The 24,531-nt window shown below is 40.0% G+C and overlaps 1 protein-coding gene across 1 annotated transcript in view; it reads left to right on the forward strand.

The window, feature by feature from the left end:
* LOC126458358 (fibrillin-3-like) overlaps positions 1 to 24,531 on the forward strand; it is a 145,604-nt gene that overhangs the window by 64,084 nt on the left and 56,989 nt on the right. The window contains exons 3-4 of the mRNA XM_050095331.1: positions 939 to 1,096; positions 15,753 to 15,889. Of these exons, the coding sequence (XP_049951288.1) occupies positions 939 to 1,096; positions 15,753 to 15,889 (295 nt within the window). The remainder of the gene's footprint in view (positions 1 to 938; positions 1,097 to 15,752; positions 15,890 to 24,531) is intronic.

Consider the following 24,531-nt stretch of genomic DNA (forward strand, 5'->3'; position numbering starts at 1 on the left):
TCAAGGAAAATGGCATCTACCTGGGAGCCTGTATCTAATATTTTCTGGGTCTCATGAACGAATAAAGCGAGTTGGGTCTCATACGATCGCTGTTTCCGGAATCCATGTTGATTCCTACAGAGTAGACTCCGGGTTTCCAGATATGACATGATACGCCTCTTAGGGTTCGCGCCACTCTAGAATCCTATCATCAGCTCTTACCAACTGAAATCGTGAGTCATCTGACCACGCCACAGTTTTCTCCAACCAATATGGTCACGAGCCCAGGAGAGAGGCTGGGGATGACGTGCTGTTAACAAAGACCTTCACATCGGTCTCCTGCTGCCATAGCCCATTAATGCCAAATTTCGCAGCACTGTCTTAACGGATACGTACGTCTTATGTTCTACATTGATCTCTGCTAGGTATTCTACGCATCGCTGCTTGTCTGTTAGCATTGACAATTCTACGGGAACGCCGCTGTTCTAGGTCGTTAAGTGAAGGCCGTCGGCCACTGCGTTGTTCGTGGTGAGAGTTAGTGCCTGAAATTTGATATTCTCAGCCCTCTCTCGGACACTGTTGATCACGGAACATTGAATTTCCTAATGATTTCCGAAGCGGAATATCCCATGCGTCCAGCTCCAACTACTAATCCGCGTTCAAAGTCTGTTAACTCCCGCCGTGCGGCCATAATCACGTCGAAAACTTTTCCTCGTGTATCAGCTGATTACAAATGACAGCTCAGCCAATGCACTGCATTTTTGAAAACTTCTGAACGCGACGCTACTATCTGCATGTGAGCATATCGGTGTCCCACTACGTTTGTCACCTCTATTTATATTCCAGCAATGTGCTTCTCAGTTTGTTAAGACTGGTAGTATAAAAACTGCTTAAACTTATTCACGACTTTTCAAATGGCGAATTTGTAAGAGGGGCTGTAGTAATAATTGCTGTTACAGGCGAGAAGAAGCTGAGCATGATGTTGACGGAACTGACAACCACCACCAAAACCCTTCTACTGACAAAGAGACACCTGCTGGCAACCGTGAGGGAAATGAAGGCGATGAAGGGACAGCTGACAAGCTGCACGTGGACAACAGCAAGAGCCGCACTGCAGGTACTTCACGGACGCTTTATTAAAGGGTGTACAACGTTAGCAATTAGCCGTAGCCTGCTGTGATCTCCTTCATTGCGCAGACACTTCTCTGATCTATTTTAAATGTTTGTTCTGTGACAGAACAAGTCACTTAACTCTCGCCTAAACCATGCGTGCGATTATTTACCAACCGTACTCAAAAGGAACATGAATCACACCCTTTCTCGTGGTTTTGCTAAATAAGATAAAGCGAAGAGTTGGACAGTATCTTAGAAAAAGGCACGACCGAGTTCCTTCCTTTTCCTTTAATAGGGACTCCTTCCCTTTCTATAATGAGCTCAACTTATCGTAAACATTCTTTCTTTTGGATAGTGACTGTCCACATGAAATTTTAATGAACAACACTTCTGCAAAAGAGCATTATATAGACTGATACTGTCCAGCACTGCCTACCCATATCGTAAACAAAGCCGACATTGAAATCAGCCCAATTTATAGCATATATACTTATTCACTATTACAGGCAATAACAGCGTATTCATTCTGTATTTACAAACAGTAAATAACCATACTTTCTTCAAATCTTTGTGCATTACGATTATACTGAAAAAAAGCTTGTAGTACGTGTTTTGTGATTGTTTTCATTGTGTACAAATTCGGTAATACCTTGCGCAAAATTTGTCACGTATCTTCTGCTTGTATACTATCGATGGCCCGGAAGGAAATATTAATCGTTTTTGACTGGTATTTTATGATGTCAAAGATTACAGATTTTCCTCAGGCTGCACTGTATTGATATTGATTATTCATACAACATATATGATGGATTTTGGAATATACATTCCATCATTATACTCATCAGAAAAGGATGTGATTAGTTTCCCAAATAGATCTAGTGATCTTTGTTGACCTATCATGGACGCGAGACAGCTGCTGGTCAAACATCTATAAAAGAAAATCTTCACACAGACGTACCTTTCGAGAAGTTATTTTATTTTGAGAACCAGGTTCAGCATTTCAGTATGCCATCTTCAGATCCCACATGCACTTCATGTACAGACATTTAGATGTATCGATATTGTCATACTGGATTCTGCCAATATCGGTACATAAGAATGTCTATACATGAAGGGCACATGGGGGTTGAAGATGGGATACTGAAATGCCGAAACTGGTTATCAAAATAAAATAAAATTTCTCTAAATTTGAGGCTGTATTACGATTTTCCTTGGTAAACATGTAATGATGGTATGTGAGTTACGAAATCGATCACGAATGTTGCATAAATAATCAGCATCGATAAAGAGAAGCCTGAGGAGGTTTGTAATATATCAAATAATAAAATACACTGGTGTGGAAAACTTAAGAAAGAAAGTAATTTTCGTCAGCCAAGTAACACAGCTCGATGAAACTTGGTCCATACATAGAAACAAGTACTACAATATACTACAAAAGTTAACTAAAAAATGCCAAATGAGACGAACAGAAATGAGACTTTTATTGAAAGACAATTATTACTCTGAAGTCACTGCGATTAATGATGCCTGGAAATGACAAGTAGTGGGATATGGCTATGAACGGAGTGTGTTATCACCATGCATGACAGTGCATACTCTGCAGCGTCCTCCCATGCTGGCAACAATGTTGGTTAAGAGTTCTTGTATGTGCTTCCACTCCTGCATCTACGCTGTTGACAATTATAGGAGCGTTGTTGGTGCATGTGGACGGGCTGCGATATGTCTGCGTAACGCGACAATTAGTTCTGCTTTAGGAAAGGTAAAGGCACCAGTGAGGCAATTCTGAGCTTGCGGTTGATAACGGAAGCGAGACTAAAGAAAAATCAAGACATGTTCATCGGATTTGGCGACCTGGAAAAGGCATTCGACAAAATGGTGCAAAATGTTCAAAATTCTGAGAAAAATAGGGGTAAGCTATAGGGAGAGCCGGGTAATATGCATCATCTACAAGACCCAAGAGGGAATGATAAGAGTGGACTACTAAGAACTACGTGCTCCGATTAGAAAGGGTGTAAGACAGGATCTGTTAAGATGTCAGGGAATGACTGCCATGGTACTAGAGGGAGCTGTAGAGGGCAAAAAGTGTAGAGGAAGACAGCGATTGGAATACATCCAGCAAATAATTCACTCCTGTTTATTAATTATTTCTGTTATCAAACTACTCATGCTTGGCTCTCAGAATAAGTAACTTCGTCAATCAGTGCACCATTCGAAGTCTGTTTTCCACAGCAAAAGAAATCGCTAACAGTCATTTCCTGCTGGTACTGACTATTGTCGCTATAGTTACTGGACCTTTTCTCAGCAAGTCAGAATTAATGGCATCTACTTTCTTCACTCATTGTCCCTTCCCTTGTTCCGTACACCCTACCTTCTTTGACGAAAATTCCCACGATTCTTGTCCTTGCATTGTCTTGACACCTTTGTTCCTAATGGCCTTTTGAGTCGATAAATGTTAGTACATTTTTCTCCCTCTGTCACCTTGTTCTGATCTTCAGTTCTTGTTCTACTCCTTCAGGGTCTGAATAGTTTGTGGGTGGAATATTTCGTACTGAAATTGCAATAACATGTTCACCAATAACACTATGGTGAGTCTCCAACATATTCTTTAGTACTCACATGATGATTTTCAGAGCATTGTTTCAGTCGTACTGTTTCTTTGAATAGTGCCTCTTTGAAGCTCCAAAACACTCGTCACTGTCCGAATTGGGCTTCAAATAACCTCATTCTTTCCGTAATTACCAAACAAGTAAGCTCCTGCTAACACGACTCCAACAAAACGCACTTTTCACTCCCAGTTCCTGCTTTAAGTTGTCGTCTCTTCCAGACTCTTTGCCGTCGACCTATTTACCATAAAATATAAATTTCCTTCCACAAAAGTACACTGATTTCTCTCTTAACAAGTTTGCCATGTCCTCTTTGTGCATCTTTCTATTATGGACTACCGTCGTCAACTGCTCTCATTCCTCCATAAAATTACAGCAATAATTTTTAACCCATCTAGCCATTTCACGTTCTGATGCATTGATATTACAGAGAATTTTCATTAAATACAACAAAAATACATTTACATATAATATTTATGCTGCAATTCACTTGCGTGCGGGCTTGGGTAGGCAGGATAAAAGGGTGGAAGCGATTGACTCAATCCAGGTTGACATTTGTACACTTTTTGATTTATTAATAGCTTGAGTAAAGACCAATACAAATGTGTAATTGTACTTAAACAGTAAAACTGTTCTAATAACTGAAATCAAATTGAGAACAGCAAAACATTTTGAGCACTCCGACTCAAAAAAATTCTACAGCATTTCGTTCACAATACATTAAGCATAAGCTTTACTATTTGTGGAACAGTTACTTCCAATTTTCACTCAGTTGAAAATGAAATGTTTACAAAAACACAGTAATCCAATTCTTTAAAATGACAAACATAACTTTGCTTCAAAATCCAATATAATTTCAATTTAACTGTATTTCAGGAAATGCCGTGCTCATTTTAACAAATTGTAAAGTGGTCGGCACCAAAACTGAAATTAACATAGAACCATGAGGACAACGGGGTCTTTCCTTGCATAGCCCTCATTCCGTCATAACATGTACTTTAGAGTATGAGCGTCAGACCACTCCAGCACATACAAATGTAAGGAAATGTCATTGACTACCTCAAATAAATCAGTGTTATAAACAGAAAGTCATGGCATCTCAGCGCAGCCAAACACTATAGAAGTTCTATATAGAAGTCCAACAAGCAGGCTGTCCACCAGAACGAGCATTCATACAAAGCCTGTCAATATAGAAAAACATTAAAATGCGGTGACCAATTAGTTTATAGAAACAGCATAACCAGACAACTGCGTATTAACAACGTTCACTATGACAATCTCTACGTACAGTTACACGGAGAAAATGTATGGTCAAATTAATGAACACAGTTTAAATATTCCTGAAGGTATTCTCGTTCCGTCGTCACAACTACAAGAAAAGGCGTGTTTTTCTCACCATAGTAAATAGACTACGGACGTGCAGTCTGTGAGTGGTAACAAGAAAATAGCAATATAGTTACACCAAATCATAGTATCTGTTTTCTCACAAATCTACACGCATTACTGCCGGAATTCACTCCGTACGCCCCACTTGGCTAAACACCCTATAGTCACTGCTTAGATTCAGGCCGCATAGCCTCCAGAGCCCACAATACAGCAGCCGCGCGACCAGTCAGTTTTTGCGGTAGGCTCCATAAACAAACCGCATTCACTGCTGGCTGTGAGGCTCTTCTCAAACGAGTGAGTACCCGCCTTCTCTCGTGGGTACGTACACCGACGGTTGACTGCTATTTTCCCACAGAAGACAGCTAAACACGTCCGCAACCATAGAGAGCAGACCACAAGGCACCAGCAAGTATGGCCAATCTCTGACTGATAGTACTAACCTCGTGAATCATAAATCATGGATAAACGATATTACACAAGCTTGTAATAGAGAAAAATCTCCATCACAACCCCTGAAACGGAACATCTTTTATTCAAGCCTGCATCAGGGTAAAAATCCTCTGATGCCACATCAAGTTAGCGTCTAAAGGAATTTCTATTGAAGCATTTGAGGTTATTAACCCTCCTTTTTTCCAAACTCGGATTCAACATGCTTCACGATGATAGTTCTGGAGATCGTTAGGCATACATATGAATACATGTCCTGCAGCGATAAAGGAAACAGCAATCCCTGACATCGTATAATTTCTGATTATGAAAGATACAGACACCTTTTAGCATCATCTTATAATACACTGGAGAAAATGTGTAAAGTGGAGGCATCTGCCTTACGAGATTTCATTTTGGCAGTAGAAACTCTTAAAACGTGGATGATAATGGGGATACAAACCTGAACCTACGATCACGTCTTAAGTTCAGACGTCAGTCATGAAAATGCAGTGTCACAATCTTGTCAAGATTTTTATCGCTTTTCATGAATAATCATTGTAATTTGTAATCGCTTATTGTCTAGTAACCGTTATAATGAGGGGAACTGGAAGTTAAAGTTTTTGAACAATTGTTTTAATGGAAAAAATGTGACTGGTATGATGTCCTTGATATTCTACACAGCCTCTTTTAACGAAGATCCGGGTGACGAAAAAGCTATTTTAATTGCTGCGAAAGTAATTTAGAAGGAATATTTAAATTGATGTTGAATTAGGTTACTAAATTTTATTATATTTTCGTGTGAAAAACAATGTTTTGATTTGCATCATAATAAAGTAATAAAAAATGCAGTTACTATCATGTAAATGTTTCGAATGCATTCGGCGTGGTTACTTCCGGGCGGTGATTTCCATTTCCAAATAGCCGCATTTCTCTTTTCTTACATAGTATCTTTGATTAATAATATATTGATATCAACTGTGTGATAATTGTACTTAGACTTTTCATGATGAAGAAACAATTAATTCGGTTAGAAACCTAAATGTGTGATTGGTAAGGAATTTTGTTGTAGGCAGATACAAGTTAAATGGGTTGGTGATCTATATACTCTGTGCTCGATACTTATGTTACTCATACAACAAGATAAGGATTCATTTACTGCGATTCCATTCTCGATATTTCTTAGTACCATAGAATTTTACTGTTAATAAGACACAAACTGTTGCGTTGCTTCGAAGAAGGATGACTACGGACAATTTGTGTTTCATTTTTCGTCCTTCTGCGATCGTAGCAGAGTTGCATTCGAGCTGGCTGTGTTCAGTTGTTACTTGATATGGACGATATTTTTCATATACTGCCGGTGGTTTGAAAGCAAGTTCATACTGCGCCTTGTGACATTCCGGTGGTCTGTGCTAGTTCACAAAGTGTGTGGCCAGTATCTGTTCTTTGAGTAGAACGTCATTCAGCATATTCCAGGATAGAACGTCACTGAGACACTTAAATAACAAGAATGCAGTCAGAGAACACTAAAAGCTTCAATATGTCTTCAATAATCCAGTAACTGATGATTCTATAACGATTACAAGTGTAAAAACATGTTTGGCAGGGTGGTCTGATGAAGTGGTTTACTGGCTCGCAAAATTTCTGTAGCAAACATCAAGCTTGATCAGCACTTGCTGTCTTTTGATTGTATTTCACACTACTGCTGTCTCGAATTCGCTTGGCCAACGGTACGGTTTCCGGTACAGGAGATGCCAACACTATCAAAGTGACTTTAAACGCGACGGAATGGAGCTCCATAGTCTCATAGCCGAGTGAAAACTGTACACATCATCTCCGAGACACACTATTAGATCCTATTGCCTGGTACTCAACTGGACTACTGACTGCTATACCAACTACTAACTACTGAGCTGATAACGACTAGAGAGGGGTTACGGACTTTCTAATACCTTTCTTCCACCATCAAGTTTGTCCGCTGACGCTGTCTTAGCCCGTTCTGCTTCTAGTGTACTGCAACTTGTTCTGTGGTTGTCTGATTGCATACCAATTAACGTAGTGCACTTTGTGCCCAAACAGCGGACAAGCGCGTACAAACTCCAGAGTGGTACTCGGTGAAACAAACTATAACCGTAATAGTGACTCTGACGTTGATGGGATCAGTCTTTGGGATTCGTCTACATCTACATCTACATCTACAAACATACTCCGCAATCCACCATACGGTGCGTTGCGGAGGGTACCTCGTACCACAAGTAGCATCTTCTCTCCCTGTTCCACATCCAAACAGAACGAGGGAAAAATGACTGCCTATATGCCTCTGTACGAGCCCTAATCTCTCTTATCTTTGTGGTCTTTCCGCGAAATGTAAGTTGGCGGCAGTAAAATTGTACTGCAGTCAGCCTCAAATGCTGGTTCTCTAAATTTCCTCAGTAGCGATTCACGAAAAGAACGCCTCCTTTCCTCTAGAGTCTCCCACCCGAGTTCCTGAAGCCTCTGGGTTGCTTCTATGTCCTCCTGCAATCTGACCTCATAGGGATCCCAAACTCTCGAGCAGTACTCAAAAATAGGTCGTATTAGTGTTTTATAAGCGGTCTCCTTTACAGATGAAACACATCTTCCCAAAATTCTACCAATGAACTGAAGACGACTATCCGCCTTCCCCACAACTGCCATTACATGCTTGTCCCACTTCATATCGCTCTGCAATGTTACGCCCAAATATTTAATCGACGTGACTGTGTCAAGCGCTACACTACTAATGGAGTACTCAAACATTACAGGGTTCTTTTTCCTATTCATCTGCATTAATTTCCATTTATCTGTATTTAGAGCTAGCTGCCATTCTTTACACGAATCACAAATCCTGTCCAAGTCATCTTGTATCCTCTTGAAGTTACTCAACGACGACACCTTCCCGTACACCACAGCATCATCAGCAAACAGCCGCACATTGTTATCCGCCCTATCCAAAAGATCATTTATGTAGATAGAAAACAACAACGGACCTGCCACACTTCCCTGGGGCACTACAGATGATACCCTCACCTCCGATGAACACTCACCATCTAGGACAACGTACTGGGTTCTATTACTTAAGAAGTCTTAGAGCCACTCACATACTTGGGAACCAATCCCATATGCTCGTACCTTAGTTAGGAGATTACAGTGGGGCACCAAGTCAAACGCTTTCCGGAAGTCAAGGAATAATCTATTCCTTCTAGCTCGACCCACATGACCATATGAATCACTGCAACAAATTATCAAACTGTAGATTCGAACACTTCCTGTTGAACTGATTTAATTATGTAACTTTACATTACCCAGCAAAAGCGCGCCTTCTTCTATGTTTCTGGCTTTTGCCGAAACACAGTGCGCTTACTGGTGTTGTCACCTTTTTCTGCAGTCATCAAAAATATTAGAGTAAAAGTTAGTAAAGATTTCAGCTTAAGTAATTAACACTTGTGGGATGGACATCTTCGGAGCAAAAAAAAAAAATTATGGGAGACTGTTTAACTGTATTATCATCAACCGAAAGCATTGTCCACTACGACTGCTTAAAGAGGAACAAATCATTATTTAAATATTTTTTTAATATAAAACGTTTTTAAAATGGTCAAAAATGTATGAAAAAATTTCTGTTACCCCATAAAGATTCCTAACTCCATACGGATGATCCTGAAAATTTGTGCTTGGAAATTTTATTAATAGGCATGAAAATACTTGTAGAATTTAAAACTGAAAACGAGGGGCGAATGCATGCGCCCATGGTTTCTGATTTAAATTATACAAATATTTACATAGGTATCAAAAATTCAAAAGTACAAGTTTTCCGGACTATTTGTTTGGGATTAAGAATCTGTATTGGCTAGCAGAAATAATTCTATAGGTTTAACACCATTAAAAAAAGTTACATTTAAAAGCTTTTTACACATATTTAAATAATTATTTTCTGCAATGTAGTGAAGTTTTTCAAAAACTTCAGACATTTTGATGACATTATAGCAAGGACTTGTAGTACACTGCAGGATTATGATAGTTTCTCTTCACCTAAGTCAACCAATACATCGCTACCTCGTACGATTATCCCATGAAAACAGCTTGAAGGCAAAAATGAGAGAGAATGGAGCACACGGGGCGATATATCAGCAACCGTTCTTACCGCGAAACAGTGAAAGTAGAGCAGGGAAAGGGGAAAAACAGCAGTAGTTCACAAAGTACCCTCCATTACACACCAGACAAAAAGCAAGTTAATACTGTACTGTCATCCAGTTTTGAACTATGTAGGAAGATTAATGTATCTAGCTCATCTGGAAGTTAGTTTAAAATCAATTGCAATAGTTGTATGGAACGGCCAGACCTAATAAAAACTGTATTAAAAAGTAAATGAAGCAAGGCTAACGTGTTAACAAGCAAATAGACCACGATCACACTTTTACGAAGGCAGTATTCTACGTAATGTTTTGATTTTAGCATAAAGAATAAGAGAAGCTCTGTTTTAACTATGCGTAATTTCTTCTGTCAGTGATCTGCATTTATCGATCGAAGAAAAGAAAATGTCTGTTTGCCTGTGTGTGCTTCGTAGTATATTACTCTTATGACATCTACGGGAGAAATGCAATGGAGGCACCAGACCTCCGCCAAAGTTTTCATGCAATATCAGTTCCCTAATGACCACGTGAAAACAACGTCGCCTTTCTTCCAATGATAACCTACTAGGAAGTGTTGCGCTCTTGAATGGAACTGGAATCTTTATATCTTGCAGACTCACATTATAATTCATAATGAATTAAGTTCCGTTAATTACTCATTATTCAAAATTTCCAAATTAACAGACCAGCGCACGACATATGAAATATATACGTCGTAGAAAGGGTTCTATGTGTACTTTACATTTCGTTAGCTTCACGTTTTAAAGAGCTGCTATGCTGTGCACAAAAAATTTCAACATAGCGTTCAAACTGTATCTCTATCATTACAAATATATATGTTTACTATCTACGCTTTCGAGAAGACCAATGGACGCCAGCTGAATGTAGAGATTGCAGGTCGAGAATTCTCATTCGTAAATGCGTTATCCAGTCACATGAGGACACAATGAACATTTACATTTCTTCTACAGCTACTTTCACTTTTACGAATCAGTTGGAATGAGATTTCGTGGTTTACTTATACATTTCGTAATTATTGACTGATGTACATGGATTCATAAACAGAAACAAAGTAAAGGTCTATATTTTCCAAACTATTGTATTTAGAGATATGAATGATGCATGAATAAAACCGTGAACTCGTCAAGATTGGATTTTGCACACTACAAATTTCATCACACATCCAAGAAGTCGTCAAGATCCTACCATAACGTATGTAGCTACATCCAGTCAACGGTTAACATAGCAACATTGATGCATACTATGGGCTATTCCAGTGTTATTGGCGGTGGGGGTACGTCAGCACGGTCGTGAATATGCCCCCAAAGGAAAAAGTCGCAAGGCACTACGTAAAGCAACATGGGGCCAAAGGAACAGCGCCACAACGTGTTCACCACTATGACCAATCCAGCGATGCGAAGTTCTTCGTTTAATTAGCGACCGATGTCGATGATCCAGTGAGGGGTGTCTTGTCTTGTTGGATGATGAAGTTCTCGGAATCGGAAGTCAGTTGTACAACAGCAACTGCAACAAATCGAGGTAAGAGGTACCCATCACAGTCTTTACAGAAGAAAAACGGCTCATACAACTTCGTCTATGACATTGCACAGAAACCAGTAGCCTTCGGCTAATCTCGGTCACTCATAAAACTTTCATTAGTATTTTCGGTGCCCCACACTCTCAAATTGTTGCCATTAGCGTTCCCAGGTAAGTGGAATGTTGCTTCGTAGCTGAATATCAGATTGGAGGTCAAATGTTCATTCTCAAGTGCTTCTTAGTTTGTGATGGAAGGTTGAAGGCGCCGGTCATTACCGTCTGGTTCTAACTGCAGGAGCGGCAGATGGCACGGTCTGCAATATAGCTTCCGCCGCAAAAATTTTCAGACAGTTTGCTGCTGTATGATTATGATTATTATTATTCATTCCTTTCTCAGACGTTATGTCTGGTTAAAAATGGAAAGTGACGCGGACCTTGATCAAGTGTGACTTCCTTTTAACTGTACGTTATATGTTATATTGCATTTAGGAACTTTCGGGTAATTGAACGTGTATCAATAATTACAGATTTCTGTAGTTGTATATATACGTTTGGATGTAGCTGTATTGCGTTTATATACTGGTAGATATTGTGTGGTATGACTCCTGTAGTTGATATTATAATTGGTATAATGTCAACTTTATCCTGATGCCACATGTCCTTAACTTCCTCAACCAGTTGGATGTATTTTTAAATTTTTTCTCCTGTTTTCTTTTGTATATTTGTTGTATTGGGTATGGATATTTCGATTAGTTGTGTTAATTTCTTCTGTTTATTGGTGAGTATGATGTCAGGTTTGTTACATGGTGTTGTTTTATCTGTTATAATGGTTCTGTTCAAGTATAATTTGCATTCATCATTCTCCAGTACATTTTGTGGTGCATACTTGTATGTGGTAATTTGTTGTTTTATTAGTTTATGTTGTATGGCAAGTTGTTGATGTATTACTTTTGCTACTTTGTCATGTCTTCTGGGGTATTCTGTATTTGCTATTATTATTATTTCTTTCTTGTCTCAGACGTTATGTCTGGTTAAAGATGGAATGTGACGAGGACCTTGATCATGCGTGACTTCCTTTTAACTTGATGGTATATGTTACGTTGCATTTAGGAACTTTCGGGTAATTGAACAAGTGTCAATAATTACAGATTTCTGTAGTTGTATATATAAGTTTGGATGTAGCTGTATTGCATTGCTGTACTGGTGGATATTGTGTGGTATGACTCCTGTAGTTGATAGTATAATTGGTATAATGTCAACTTTATCCTGATGCCACATGTCCTTGACTTCCTCAGCCAGTTGGATGTATTTTTAAATTTTTTCTCCTGTTTTCTTTTGTATATTTGTTGTATTGGGTATGGATATTTCGATTAGTTGTGTTAATTTCTTCTTTTTATTGGTGAGTATGATGTCAGGTTTGTTACATGGTGTTGTTTTATCTGTTATAATGGTTCTGTTCCAGTATAATTTGTATTCATCGTTCTCCAGTACATTTTGTGGTGCATACTTGTATGTGGGACCGTGTTGGTTTATTAGTTTATGTTGTATGGCAAATTGTTGATGTGTTATGTTTGCTACATTGTCATGTCTTCTGGTGTATTTTGTATTTGCTAGTATTGTACATCCGCTTGTGATGTGATCTACTGTTTCTATTTGTTGTTTGCAAAGTCTGCATTTATCTGTTGTGGTATTGGGATCTTTAATAATATGCTTGCTGTAATATCTGGTGTTTATTGTTTGATCCTGTATTGCAATCGTGAATCCTTGTGTCTCACTGTATATATTGCCTTTTCTTAGCCATGTGTTGGATGCATCTTGATCGATGTGTGGCTGTGTTAGATGATACGGGTGCTTGCCGTGTAGTGTTTTCTTTTTCCAATTTACTTTCTTCGTATCTGTTGATGTTATGTGATCTAAAGGGTTGTAGAAGTGGTTACGAAATTGCAGTGGTGTGGCTGATGAATTTATATGAGTGACTGCTTTGCGTATTTTGCTAGTTTCTGCTCGTTCTAGAAAGAATTTTCTTAAATTGTCTACCTGTCCATAATGTAGGTTTTTTATGTCGATAAATCCCCTTCCTCCTTCCTTTCTGCTTAATGTGAATCTTTCAGTTGCTGAATGTATGTGATGTATTCTATATTTGTGGCATTGTGATCGTGTAAGTGTATTGAGTGCTTCCAGGTCTGTGTTACTTCATTCCACTACTCCAAATGAGTAGGTCAATATTGGTATAGCATAAGTATTTATAGCATTTGTCTTGTTTCTTGCTGTCAATTCTGTTTTCAGTATTTTTGTTAGTCTTTGTCTGTATTTTTCTTTTAGTTCTTCTTTATATTTGTATTATCTATTCCTATTTGTTGTCTGTATCCTAGATATTTATAGGCATCTGTTTTTTCCATCGCTTCTATGCAGTCGCTGTGGTTATCCAATATGTAATCTTCTTGTTTAGTGTGTATTCCCTTGACTATGCTATTTTTCTTACATTTGTCTCTTCCAAAGCCATATTTATATCATTGCTGAATACTTCTGTTATCTTTAGTGATTGGTTGAGTTGTTGATTGGTTGCTGCCAGTAGTCTCAGATCATCCATGTATAGCAAATGTGTGATTTTGTGTGGGTATGTTCCAGTAATTTTATATCCATAATTTGTATTATTTAGCATGTTGGATAGTGGGTTCAGAGCAAGGCAGAACCAGAAAGGACTTAATGAGTCTTCTTGGTATATTCCACACTTAATCTGTATTGGCTGTGATGTGATATTATCTGAATTTGTTTGGATATTAAGTGTGCTTTACCAGTTTTTCATTACTGTGTTAAGGAACTGTATCAATTTAGGATCTACTTTGTATATTTCCAATATGTGTAGTCACCACGAGAGGGGTACACTATCAAAAGCTTTTTGGTAACCAATGTATGCGTAGTGTAGCGACCTTTGTTTGGTTTTAGCTTGATATGTCACCTCTGCCTCTATTATCAGTTGCTCTTTACATCCTCGTGCTCCTTTGCAGCAGCCTTTTTGTTCTTCATTTATAATTTTGTTCTGTGTTGTATGTATCATTAATTTCTGTGTAATGACTGAAGTTAATGTTTTGTAGATTGTTGGTAGGCATGTTATGGGGCGATATTTCGCTGGGTTTACTGTGTTTGCTTGATCTTTAGGTTTCAGATAAGTTATTCCATGTGTAAGTGTATCAGGGAATGTGTATGGGTCTGCAATGTAACTGTTAAATAATTTAGTTAGATGTGAATGTGTTGAGGTGAACTTCTTTAGCCAGAAATTTGCTATTTTATCATTTCCAGGGGCTTTCCAACTGTGCGTAGAATTAATTGCTCGTAAGACTTCATGTTGCAAAATTATCACTTCAGGCATTTGTGGTATCATCTTGTATGTGTCTGTTTCTGCTTGTATCCACCGTGCATGCCTGTTATGTTGTACCGGGTTTGACCATATGTTGCTCCAGAAGTGTTCCATATCTGTTATGTTTGGTGGATTGTCTATTTTAATGTGTGTGTTATCTATTGTTTGGTCAAATCTCTTTTGGTTTGTAATGAATGTTTGGTTTTGTTTCCTTCTATTTTCACTTTTTTTGTATCTTCTATGTCGTTTGGCCAATGCTTGTAATTTCTGCTTCTTTTCATCTAATTGCTCTATTGCTTCTTGTTGTGAGATTTTACCTAACCATTTCGTTTTTTGTCTGATATTTCATTTCTTATAAATTGTGTTAGCTATCCGATGTCTTTTCTCAGTTTTTCTATTCTGATCTGTAGCCTGTGTTGCCATGCTGGTTTTGTGGGCTTCTTCTGTGTGTTGGTTGGTTCTGATCTCTGCCTAGTGTGTATATTTAGTGTAGTGAGTGCTCCTACATAAACCAGTAGTTGTAACTCTTCCATAGTTGTATTTTCATTTATTTTGTTGTGTATGATTGTGTTGATAGTTGTTATTGTTGTTTCGACTTGTGGGTTATTTGGTGGTCTCTGCAAGATTGGTCTAATGTCTGTATTTGTGTCTTTGTATTCTATATGTCAGCTGAAATTTCTCTTCTACATCTAATATATTATTATTATTATTATTATTATTTTTATTTTTGGACAGCATACTGAACTTCGATTCACTCTCTCCACGATTGCTTGTGCCACACTTGTTCGACCGATATTTTTCTGTTTACAAAGACAACCAGAAGCTTTAATTTGCCAGGAGCAACGCACAATGCTCTGTTTCCATAGTTTATTCTGAATGTACGTTGCAGTTTCGTGATAGATAAATATCTCACATATTCCAACATGCGAAAACTCTTTTCTTCTGTTGTGGCCGTTTTATCACAACGCCAGCTAGTGGGCACATTGCAAAGTCTGCGAGTTAACGGTTCCATTCATGCATAAATTGTATTTGTACAAGTTGTGGTTTGGAAAGTATAGAACTACGAAAACGAATGAATCATTTACAGTAGCCTTGTACTAGAAAACAATGCCCGATAATTCTTGTATTCTAAAATGTTGCAGCTACGGTTTTTCCCTTAAGGTACAACTTAATAACCTGCCTGATGCGTATATTTCTAAGGTGAAGACCAGCCGCCCCACGAGCGCCAGGGAACTGAGTCGGCAGGCGGGAGCTCCGCGTGGCTGAAACACTACATGCGCTCCGCCCACAACTTGAGGCGCCGCGACACCAGCGACGACGACACGTCCGGTCCTAAGGTGAGTGAGCCTAGGGCGCTACTCCCCTCACCTACTACGGTGACTTGCAGCCATGTTAGTTCGGTCTAAGCACGAGAATGCATTGATATGTCTGCTAAATTGTCTGCCCCCTTACCTGAGTGGTAAGTGCCATGTTTGATTCCTGATCCAGGTCGGTGATTTTCTCCGCTCTGTGAGTGGGTGTTGTGTTGTCTTCATCATAATTTCAGCATCACGTCAGCTGCCCAGTGTTGCGTCAGTGTAGCACGTCAGTGGTCGAACTACTCCACGTGTGGACTGCCAGCCGTCAATACCATGCGATCATTTAATTTCAGCCCATTGAATTTCTACTAAACAGAGGGAAATGACTCTTGTTAACAACGATTCTTGTAAACATATTGTCCAAACTTTCAGACTGATACAGAGAGAAGCTCTTTTTGGTAGGTTCCATAAATGATCGCAGTTACACATTCCACAATTTCGAGGAGATACTATTAGCGTACAATGGTAAATCATGTCTACTTAGAAATTATACTTCAATTGTATTGCTAAGCCATAGAGCAGAAAAGGGGAAGAAATTAAAATTTTCTGAAGCACAGACATAAGCGACACTAGGCAGAGGTGGTGATATAGCTACGCAGCAGAAAGAAACAACGTTGTAAGTCAGTCGTGGACGTGAGCACACGTTGCTACATCGGTACCAATCGCCAAGCTGCAGTTACACATTCAGATGAAAGTCAGCTGAGAGAGACAGAGAGAGAGAGAGAGAGAGAGAGAGAGAGAGAGAGAGAGAGAGAGAGAGGAAGACAGAGACAGAGATATGTCTGTTAGCTCTTATTACGTGGAGCAGCAAGCTACATTTTGGGCCCAATAACATCCTTCAGTGGCCTGTAACGAATAGTTAAGCAAACACAGTGGAATGTGAATCACTGAGCACTGGTAAAGAAGTGGGCCACATTTGTTCATTAGGGACAGACCCTCACATCATTGTCTCCCTCCCGCCTCCATCAGTACCATAGTTCTCCAGCTCTGAATTCAACTGGCCGTTAGGATTGACGTTTGTACCGAAGCATTCGCTTCAATTATTATTCTTGTGGTGTAGTGACAACCAAGGGTTTGACGTTCAGGCACTTCTCATGAACATGCTGTTTTCTGTTCCTGAGATCCCATCATCCAAGTAACAACGACCTGCTGCATGGGGGACTTCACAATTGCCACCTACCACATCGCTGGTGTGGAGACTTAGGACCTTCTAACACCAGAACAACTTGCTGCACTGACATCATCGGATGCCTCTGGTCTTGATTATGGTTGTAGGCACTTCCAGGTGTCAGGGCTTACCTGTCTGGTGGGGTCAGGATCAGCCGATTACACAACTTCCGACAGAGCAGTACACCCTGAGGGGTCACTGTTGGTCATCGTAATCTTCTGGAATGAGACTAAGGATGCTCTGCCAATGAGCGGTGGCATAATCTCTCTGGAATTTCAGCACGCCACTTGCATGTGTCGCCAGCCATGGCTGATCGGAGGAAATCTGAACGAAAAATATTAATTTACTAAGCAAATTTTATTAGCACCGAAGACGACAGACGACCTACAGATTCCACAACATCGTACTGACAATGTAGAGGTTAACACAACTAGGGTTCGGATAGCTTTAAGGGAACCTCATGGAAGGTGAACTCACATACTTCATTTCCTGTTTCATGGAATACACTTTGTTGCTTAACAACAGTATTATCATTAACAAAACCTTGTTAAAGTGATCATAACGCTCGCAATCTTAAAGTAACTTGAACAGACTCAATTCATAAGAACGAATTTTAAAAATTCATACCATTAAAAACAGGGCATGAAACAGGAAGTATAGAGTTCCCAAACACAAGAAAGAAGTCGCACAAACTAGGCGTGGCTGCAAGCAGGTTCAACCAACAATTTTATCTTCAAATGAATTACAATGACAGTCACTGAATGTACTAACAATTTCCAAGCTTGGGTAACCGTTACGCAGATGGGTAACACGCATCCAAAATACAGAAGGGATAACAAGTCACACCACTGATTGTGGCTGTTGGCGAGCACTTAACGATGTACAAGTATTAATAAAATCCTGTAAACAATAAAATACACAGTGTAATGTTGTTGCTTTAATTTGTTCTGAAAGCGGTGCTGATTTTCAAGACCATAAATGTGGGTTAAAAGCTGTGAGCTATCTGTGGAAGTTAACACTGCATTATTGCGCAACTGTTTCACCAGGTATCCAGTCTTGCTTACCAAATTCCCAACCAGACTAACATTAATTATAATCTTTTAGTACTCATCTTACGATAGCCAGTGATACACAAATTTTAACACTAAAAGGCTTTTGTACTCAAACAAATGTCACATATAGTTTCTATATATATATATATATATATATAGACAATTTAAATAAAAAGAAATAAATTGGTTTATATTTGGATATTTATTTTAACATTGATCATTGTTCCGTTAAAATTTCAGCATATCAAACTTGATTCATAACTAAACTGGTGCCTTATTTAGGATTGCGTAAATGTGAGTTTGTAATCTTATGGAACACATCAAATAGGGAGCCAAGATTGGGAGACTACATACAACAATGCATTCATAAAATAACACACAAAGAAAGTTGAAACATATGCAAGAGGAAATTAACCACAACCAACCAATTCAATTTTCACCCAAAGAAGTTACGTTCTTAGCGCAATCCTGTCCGTCATGAAATTACCACACACTGGTATACTAAATTCATACTAACTCTCTGTGAAATCTTCCTGAAAAGAATAGCTGAGGGCTACTTTGATGCTTACACCACATGCTTCACGAGGTCAACTTGGTTTACACAAAGAGTGTAACTCCACAATAATTTTGATAATTAAAATAAATTACATCAAAACCCAGTTTACAAAAGAAAAACCTCGAACTGGGTATTATCGTCTTACTATTAACCTGATGGGTCAAACAATTGTATAAGCACGTGGTACTGGTCTCACAAAGTACACCCCACATGGGTTGAACATAAAGAAAAGTTGCTATATTGGAAAATTTTGTCAAGACAAGACGTTATAATCTCACTCACATTCGCATTTAAGATAGATGATCTTAGTTAGAGTTACGAATCCTCAACATGTGGTTCCACTTTACTCACAAAGTAGTGACAAAGCAACTACTGGAAGATATTCTAAACTTCACACTCGAATTTCACTGCATTGCAATTTAAGACAACATAAGATATTTTAGATCTAAACCTGAAATAAAGGTGATTAAATTTTCAGTCAGGCTGAACTTAAGAAACCCATTGTCCTACGGACTTAGCAGACACACGCTTAGCCGGAGATCTTACCACTTCAGACGCTCACCGTTTACTGACTGACCTGGGCCCTTACCGAGCGTGCTTAAACAGATACAAACGGAAGTGACCAGAGAGGCAGCTTCCTGTACCAACATGACAAGGGACGGACAGGACCATACTAAGAATAGAAACCTCTCTGCTTTTAGAAAGCGTAGTTACCTGTTCCGACGTTGTTCCTACTGCTCTCTAGCAGACAGGCTTGTCTGCATGCAACTAGAAATACATTTGCTCATTCATCCTCTCACACAGAAGGAAAGGGGGATGACAGTATCTTATCGTATACAGTATATAAAAGAAAGCGGATGGGTTCCGTATGAGACTGTGTGACATGAATTTCATATAAACTGTGTTATAAAGTGTAGTAGTGTGACAGATCGTTCTTGTTTATGTGTAAAAGTAACACGTTTCACTGCTCAGTCTCTTCCCAGATAGTCAGAAACACCACAGTAAATTTAGAAGAGGAATTTATGGCGTAAATAACAACAGATTTAAGAAATTAACATGAAAGGAATCCAACACAGACCTTTCAACAGTCCCAAAAATACAGGGAAAGCTGGGATGGCATACAATTTAAATGTGGCTCCCAACTCATACACACCAGCAGAAACGTTGATGGTGACAATTAAAATATAATTGCTCAAAACACACAATACTAGGGGAGGACATGCAGGTTTAAATGTGAATCCCAGAAATGTTGACAACGATAGTTAATGAATATACAATTGCCCAAACTTCAAGGTATGCTGACAAGTACAGCAGACGGGTATCACAGGTAACAAGGAACAAGCAGGAAAGACTCACGATGAGTGGTTCAAAGGAAAGGTGGAATAGTTTGTATTGATAAGTACAGGGGCTTAAACTTAACGCTCAGGCGTAGAAATAAGGGTGATAGGTTTAAACGAGTAGTTAAAGAGAATGAAGGAGGAACTTTGGGATTGCCAACATAATTTAAAGTTAATGAGCTTACTAAATTCACCAAATATGGCAGACAACTGGTTCCCGACTAATTGGCGACTCTCCACCAAGGAACTCATCAAATGATCAATTTTACTTAACTTGAACCAACACGATGCGGCTGCTAGAGGTACTAGATTGTGGGCTAGACCAGACGCTGTGTGAAAAGGGAAGCGCCGCCACTACACAAGGCAAACATCTCTCTTCTCTGGCAAAGCTATCCTGCCAACACACATCACAAGGGAACAGTAATCTGCACAAATAATGCTACACACGAGAATGCCTAAGATGTAGGTAATCTCAACTAATCGCACAAGCTACTACATGTATAAGTTACAAGCTTAACGCTCGTTAAAATTACTTGTTATTTAGAAGGGGAAATATCACTCCCTTCTGATGCAATGATTCAGGCATACTTATCTATAAAGGATGCTTTGCCCCTACACTGCTAATGTTACAAATTTACTTCCGTCCATCGAATTTATGGTAGAGAATACTCGTATACGTGCACGAAAAATTACCAGGAAAACAAACTGTAATCAGTTACACTGCCAAATGACAATACATACTCGTAGGCTCTAACAGGTCCAATTCCACATAACACAGGCAGGGCCTTACAATCTCAAGTACACAATAGTAAGAAAATAGCACTTAAGTCCTCTCAGGTGCGAAGGCGCCGTTTCTTTCAGGATTCCAGCAGTGGTTTATTGCCTCCAGTCCGTACAGGCTGTCTTCGAGGTGCCTTAAAATTTAAGCTAGTGGAGTAGGCAGGGAACTTGCCAACTAGGTTCCGCGCGAAGACCGCTACTCACCCCGCGACTCGGTACCACCAATCCTTAAGGGAGCGAGCAGGGCTTGGCCCCGACCGATTTGACCATTCGCGGCCTTCCGGGGCCCTTGCTGGGCAGCTGGAATCTCCCAAAACAACAACTTGCCAGCCAAGTGTCCTCCAGCCAACTAATTCCCCAGACCCTCGCAAACCAATCACAAACACCTCTAGCAAAATACCCTGGCTCGCGACATACGATCAGATCGATATCGGTAACACTGGTGGTGCCAGCAGAGTGTCACACTTCAAAGGTAAAAGCTGCCACGGCTGTACCTCCATCCTTAAACCATTCCCTCCACCCAACCACCACTCAGAAAAGTAGGGAGGTCAACTAAGCGTTTTAACTTGACTAAGGTAGACTCGGGGGCTCTTGCGGGATCATTGAACAGCAAATTAACTTGCCCCAGAAACTCAACAATGGGACAAGAGTCGACAAAGTGGGGGGATGAACTTGCCAAGTGCAATGCCACCATAGGCTCGTCTGGCGTAGTTTCCAACAAATATCTTATCTCGTACCTTGCCCTGAAAAGGACGTCTACCATGGTAATAGCACTTTGTCTGTCGACGATGAGTTTGTTCGATATTGTTCCTGGCTCAGTGCGAATTTTCCTTAAGGGTACCTGGATAAATAGATACAGAGATCAGAGCACCAGGAGCAGCTTTTGACGTTTCGTGTTGAGGAGAATTAAACACAAGGTTGAGCCAGCGGAGGGTAATATCCTATTTACTCGGGGAGTTATTTGATATATAATCAACGTCGACTATAGATTACGGTTCACTCTTCCAGCAAAGCAACGCTGAGGTTGCTTAATGGCATTGCAAGAACAGAACTGTTTAAACTGCTTAGAAACAAACGCCGTATTCTTAACGCACAACAGAGCCTTAGGAGGGCCAGACCGGGAGAAGATGTTGGTCAGCTGTCCGGTACTAATAACGGCAGTAACCCCTCGGCTAGGAACGAGCGAAACAAATCGCGATAACGCCTCAATGACCACAAGGATATAACGGATTCCTTTCTTAGTAAGGGGAAGGGGTACAACAACATCAATAAAGATTCTATCCACGGGGTACTGTTCACGCTCAGATTGTAATAAGCCGCTCAGCGTTTGTGTTTGTGTTTCCCCTTCTACAAGAGTTGGCTCAAATGGCTCTGAGCACAATGGGATTTAACTTCTGAGGTCATCAGTCCCCTGGAACTTATATCTACTTAAACTTAACTAACCTAAGGACATCACACACATTCATGCCCGAGGCAGGATTCGAACCTGCGACCTTAGCGGTAGCGCGTTTCCAGACTGTATCGCCTAGAACCGCTCGGCTATCTCGGCCGGCTCTAGAAGAGTCACACACCAACCAAACGCTGGATATCCCTGTACAATGACGGCCAGGTGAGATGAGCTCGCTTCTTTTCCAAGGTCCAATGCAGGCCTAGATACCTACCCGCCAACTAACTGTGAAAGTAATGAAAGATGGAGGGAACTATCTTAACAGGCAAGAAAATCTTGAATTACTTGAGTTTGCCCATTTGCTTGCACAATTTATCAATCTTCAAAGAATACCTCAGCTCGTCCTTTCCAAATAAAAATTGCCTACTAAGCATCCCCATAACGGGTCTTGGTCCTGCACAATTTTAAGATCATCAAATAATCGTTGCTCTTCTTTTAGAACAGTACAAGCAAGATGATGGGCTCGAGCTCCCTCAGTGGTATCTTTCTGCTCTAACATGCAACTGAGCGCATTGGCTTCCGGATTTTCAACGACTTTAACGTGGGGTATCTTAAAATGAAACGCTGAAATCCAGACCGCACATCTGGTCAGGACATACTTTAACGCCTGGTATTCAAATAGAACTCCCTATGTTCCAGACAGAACTGAAATATTTTAGGGCGAACAGGACAGCCAGTGCTTCACATACATAGAACGAATAATTCAACTCAGAGCCGGACAGCCTTCTCGTCAAAAAATCTGAAGGGCGTCAGCGTCTTTGACCCTGAATCTCCTTCAGGAGAACTGAAGCAATCCCTATATTGGAGGGGTCGCTCTGTGAAGCAAATCTCTTGTCGAAAAATGGCACATCCAACACTTTGAGGGTCCGTAATGGCCGTTTTAATAGCTTCAAAGGAACACTGTAGACTATCGTCCCATACAAAATTATCCCCCTTCCTGCACAGATTATTAAGAGGGGTAGCAAGCTGAGCAAAACTGGGAACGAACCTGCGGAAATAGTAGGATATTCCAATAAACCTAGGAAGCTCTTTCCCAGTCCTAGATTTGGGGAACATCTTCAATTCTTCGTTGACTCTTGGTTGATACTAGTGCCATCCCTGGTAACCAGATGACCCAAAAATGAATCCTGACGCCTGGCAAGAATAATCTTAGATGGCTTGATGGCTAATCAAACGTCGCGAAGCTTCGGCAACACCTGTCTAAGATGGGAAAGATGTTCCCCAAGTGATCCACTACAAATGACCATGTCATCCAGACATTTAAATACAGAGACAAACATCAAATCCCCCAAGATAAGATCCAATAAGAAAAAGGTTCAGGAGTGGAACTAAAATTCAAGGTGAAAGAATATCAGTGATACGATTTGCTGACGATATTGCTATCCTGAGTGAAAATGAAGAAGAATTACATGATATGCTGAACGGAAGGAACAGTCTTATGAGTACAGAGTATGGACTGAGAGTAAATCAGGAAAGATGAAGGTATGGAGAAGTAGTAGAAATGAGAACAGCGACAAATTAACATCAGGGTTAAAGGTCACGAAATACATGAATTTTAGGAATTCTGCTACCTAGGCAGTAAAATAACGGATGGCCGACTCAGCAAGGAGTACATCAAAAGCAGACTAGCAATGGCAAAAAGGGCATTCCTGGCCAAGAGAAGTCTACTAATATCAAATATCGGCTTTAATTTGAGGAAGTAATTTCTGAGAATGTACGTCTGGAGTACAGCATTGTATGGTAGTGAAACATGGACTGTGGCAAAACCGGAACAGAAGAGGATCGAAGCATTAGAGATATGGTACTACAGACGAATGTTGAAAATTAGGTGGACTGATAAGGTAAGGAATGAGAACGTTCTGCGCAGAATTATAGAGGAAAGGAATATGTGGAAAACAGTGATAAGGAGAAGGGACAGGATGATAGGACATATATTAGGACATGAGGGAATGACTTCCATGGTACTAGAGGGACCTGTAGGGGGCAAAAATTGTAGAGGAAGACAGATATTGGAATACATTCAGCCATGTCCGAGATGAAGAGGTTAGCACAGGAGAGGAATTCATGGCTGGCCTCATTAAATCAGTCGGAAGCCTGATGACAAAAAAAGTCAAGTTTTTGGAAATTTGTGATAAGGTAGTATGGGATCTAACTGCTGAGGATATCGGTCCCTAGACTTTCTCACAACTTAATCTTAGTTAAACTAACTTACGCTGAGGACAACATACACGTGCAAGCCCGAGAAAAGACTCGAACCTCCTGTGGGAGGAGCCGTGCGAAC

Source organism: Schistocerca serialis, chromosome 1 (genome assembly GCF_023864345.2).
Source record: "Schistocerca serialis cubense isolate TAMUIC-IGC-003099 chromosome 1, iqSchSeri2.2, whole genome shotgun sequence".
NCBI lineage: Eukaryota > Metazoa > Arthropoda > Insecta > Orthoptera > Acrididae > Schistocerca > Schistocerca serialis.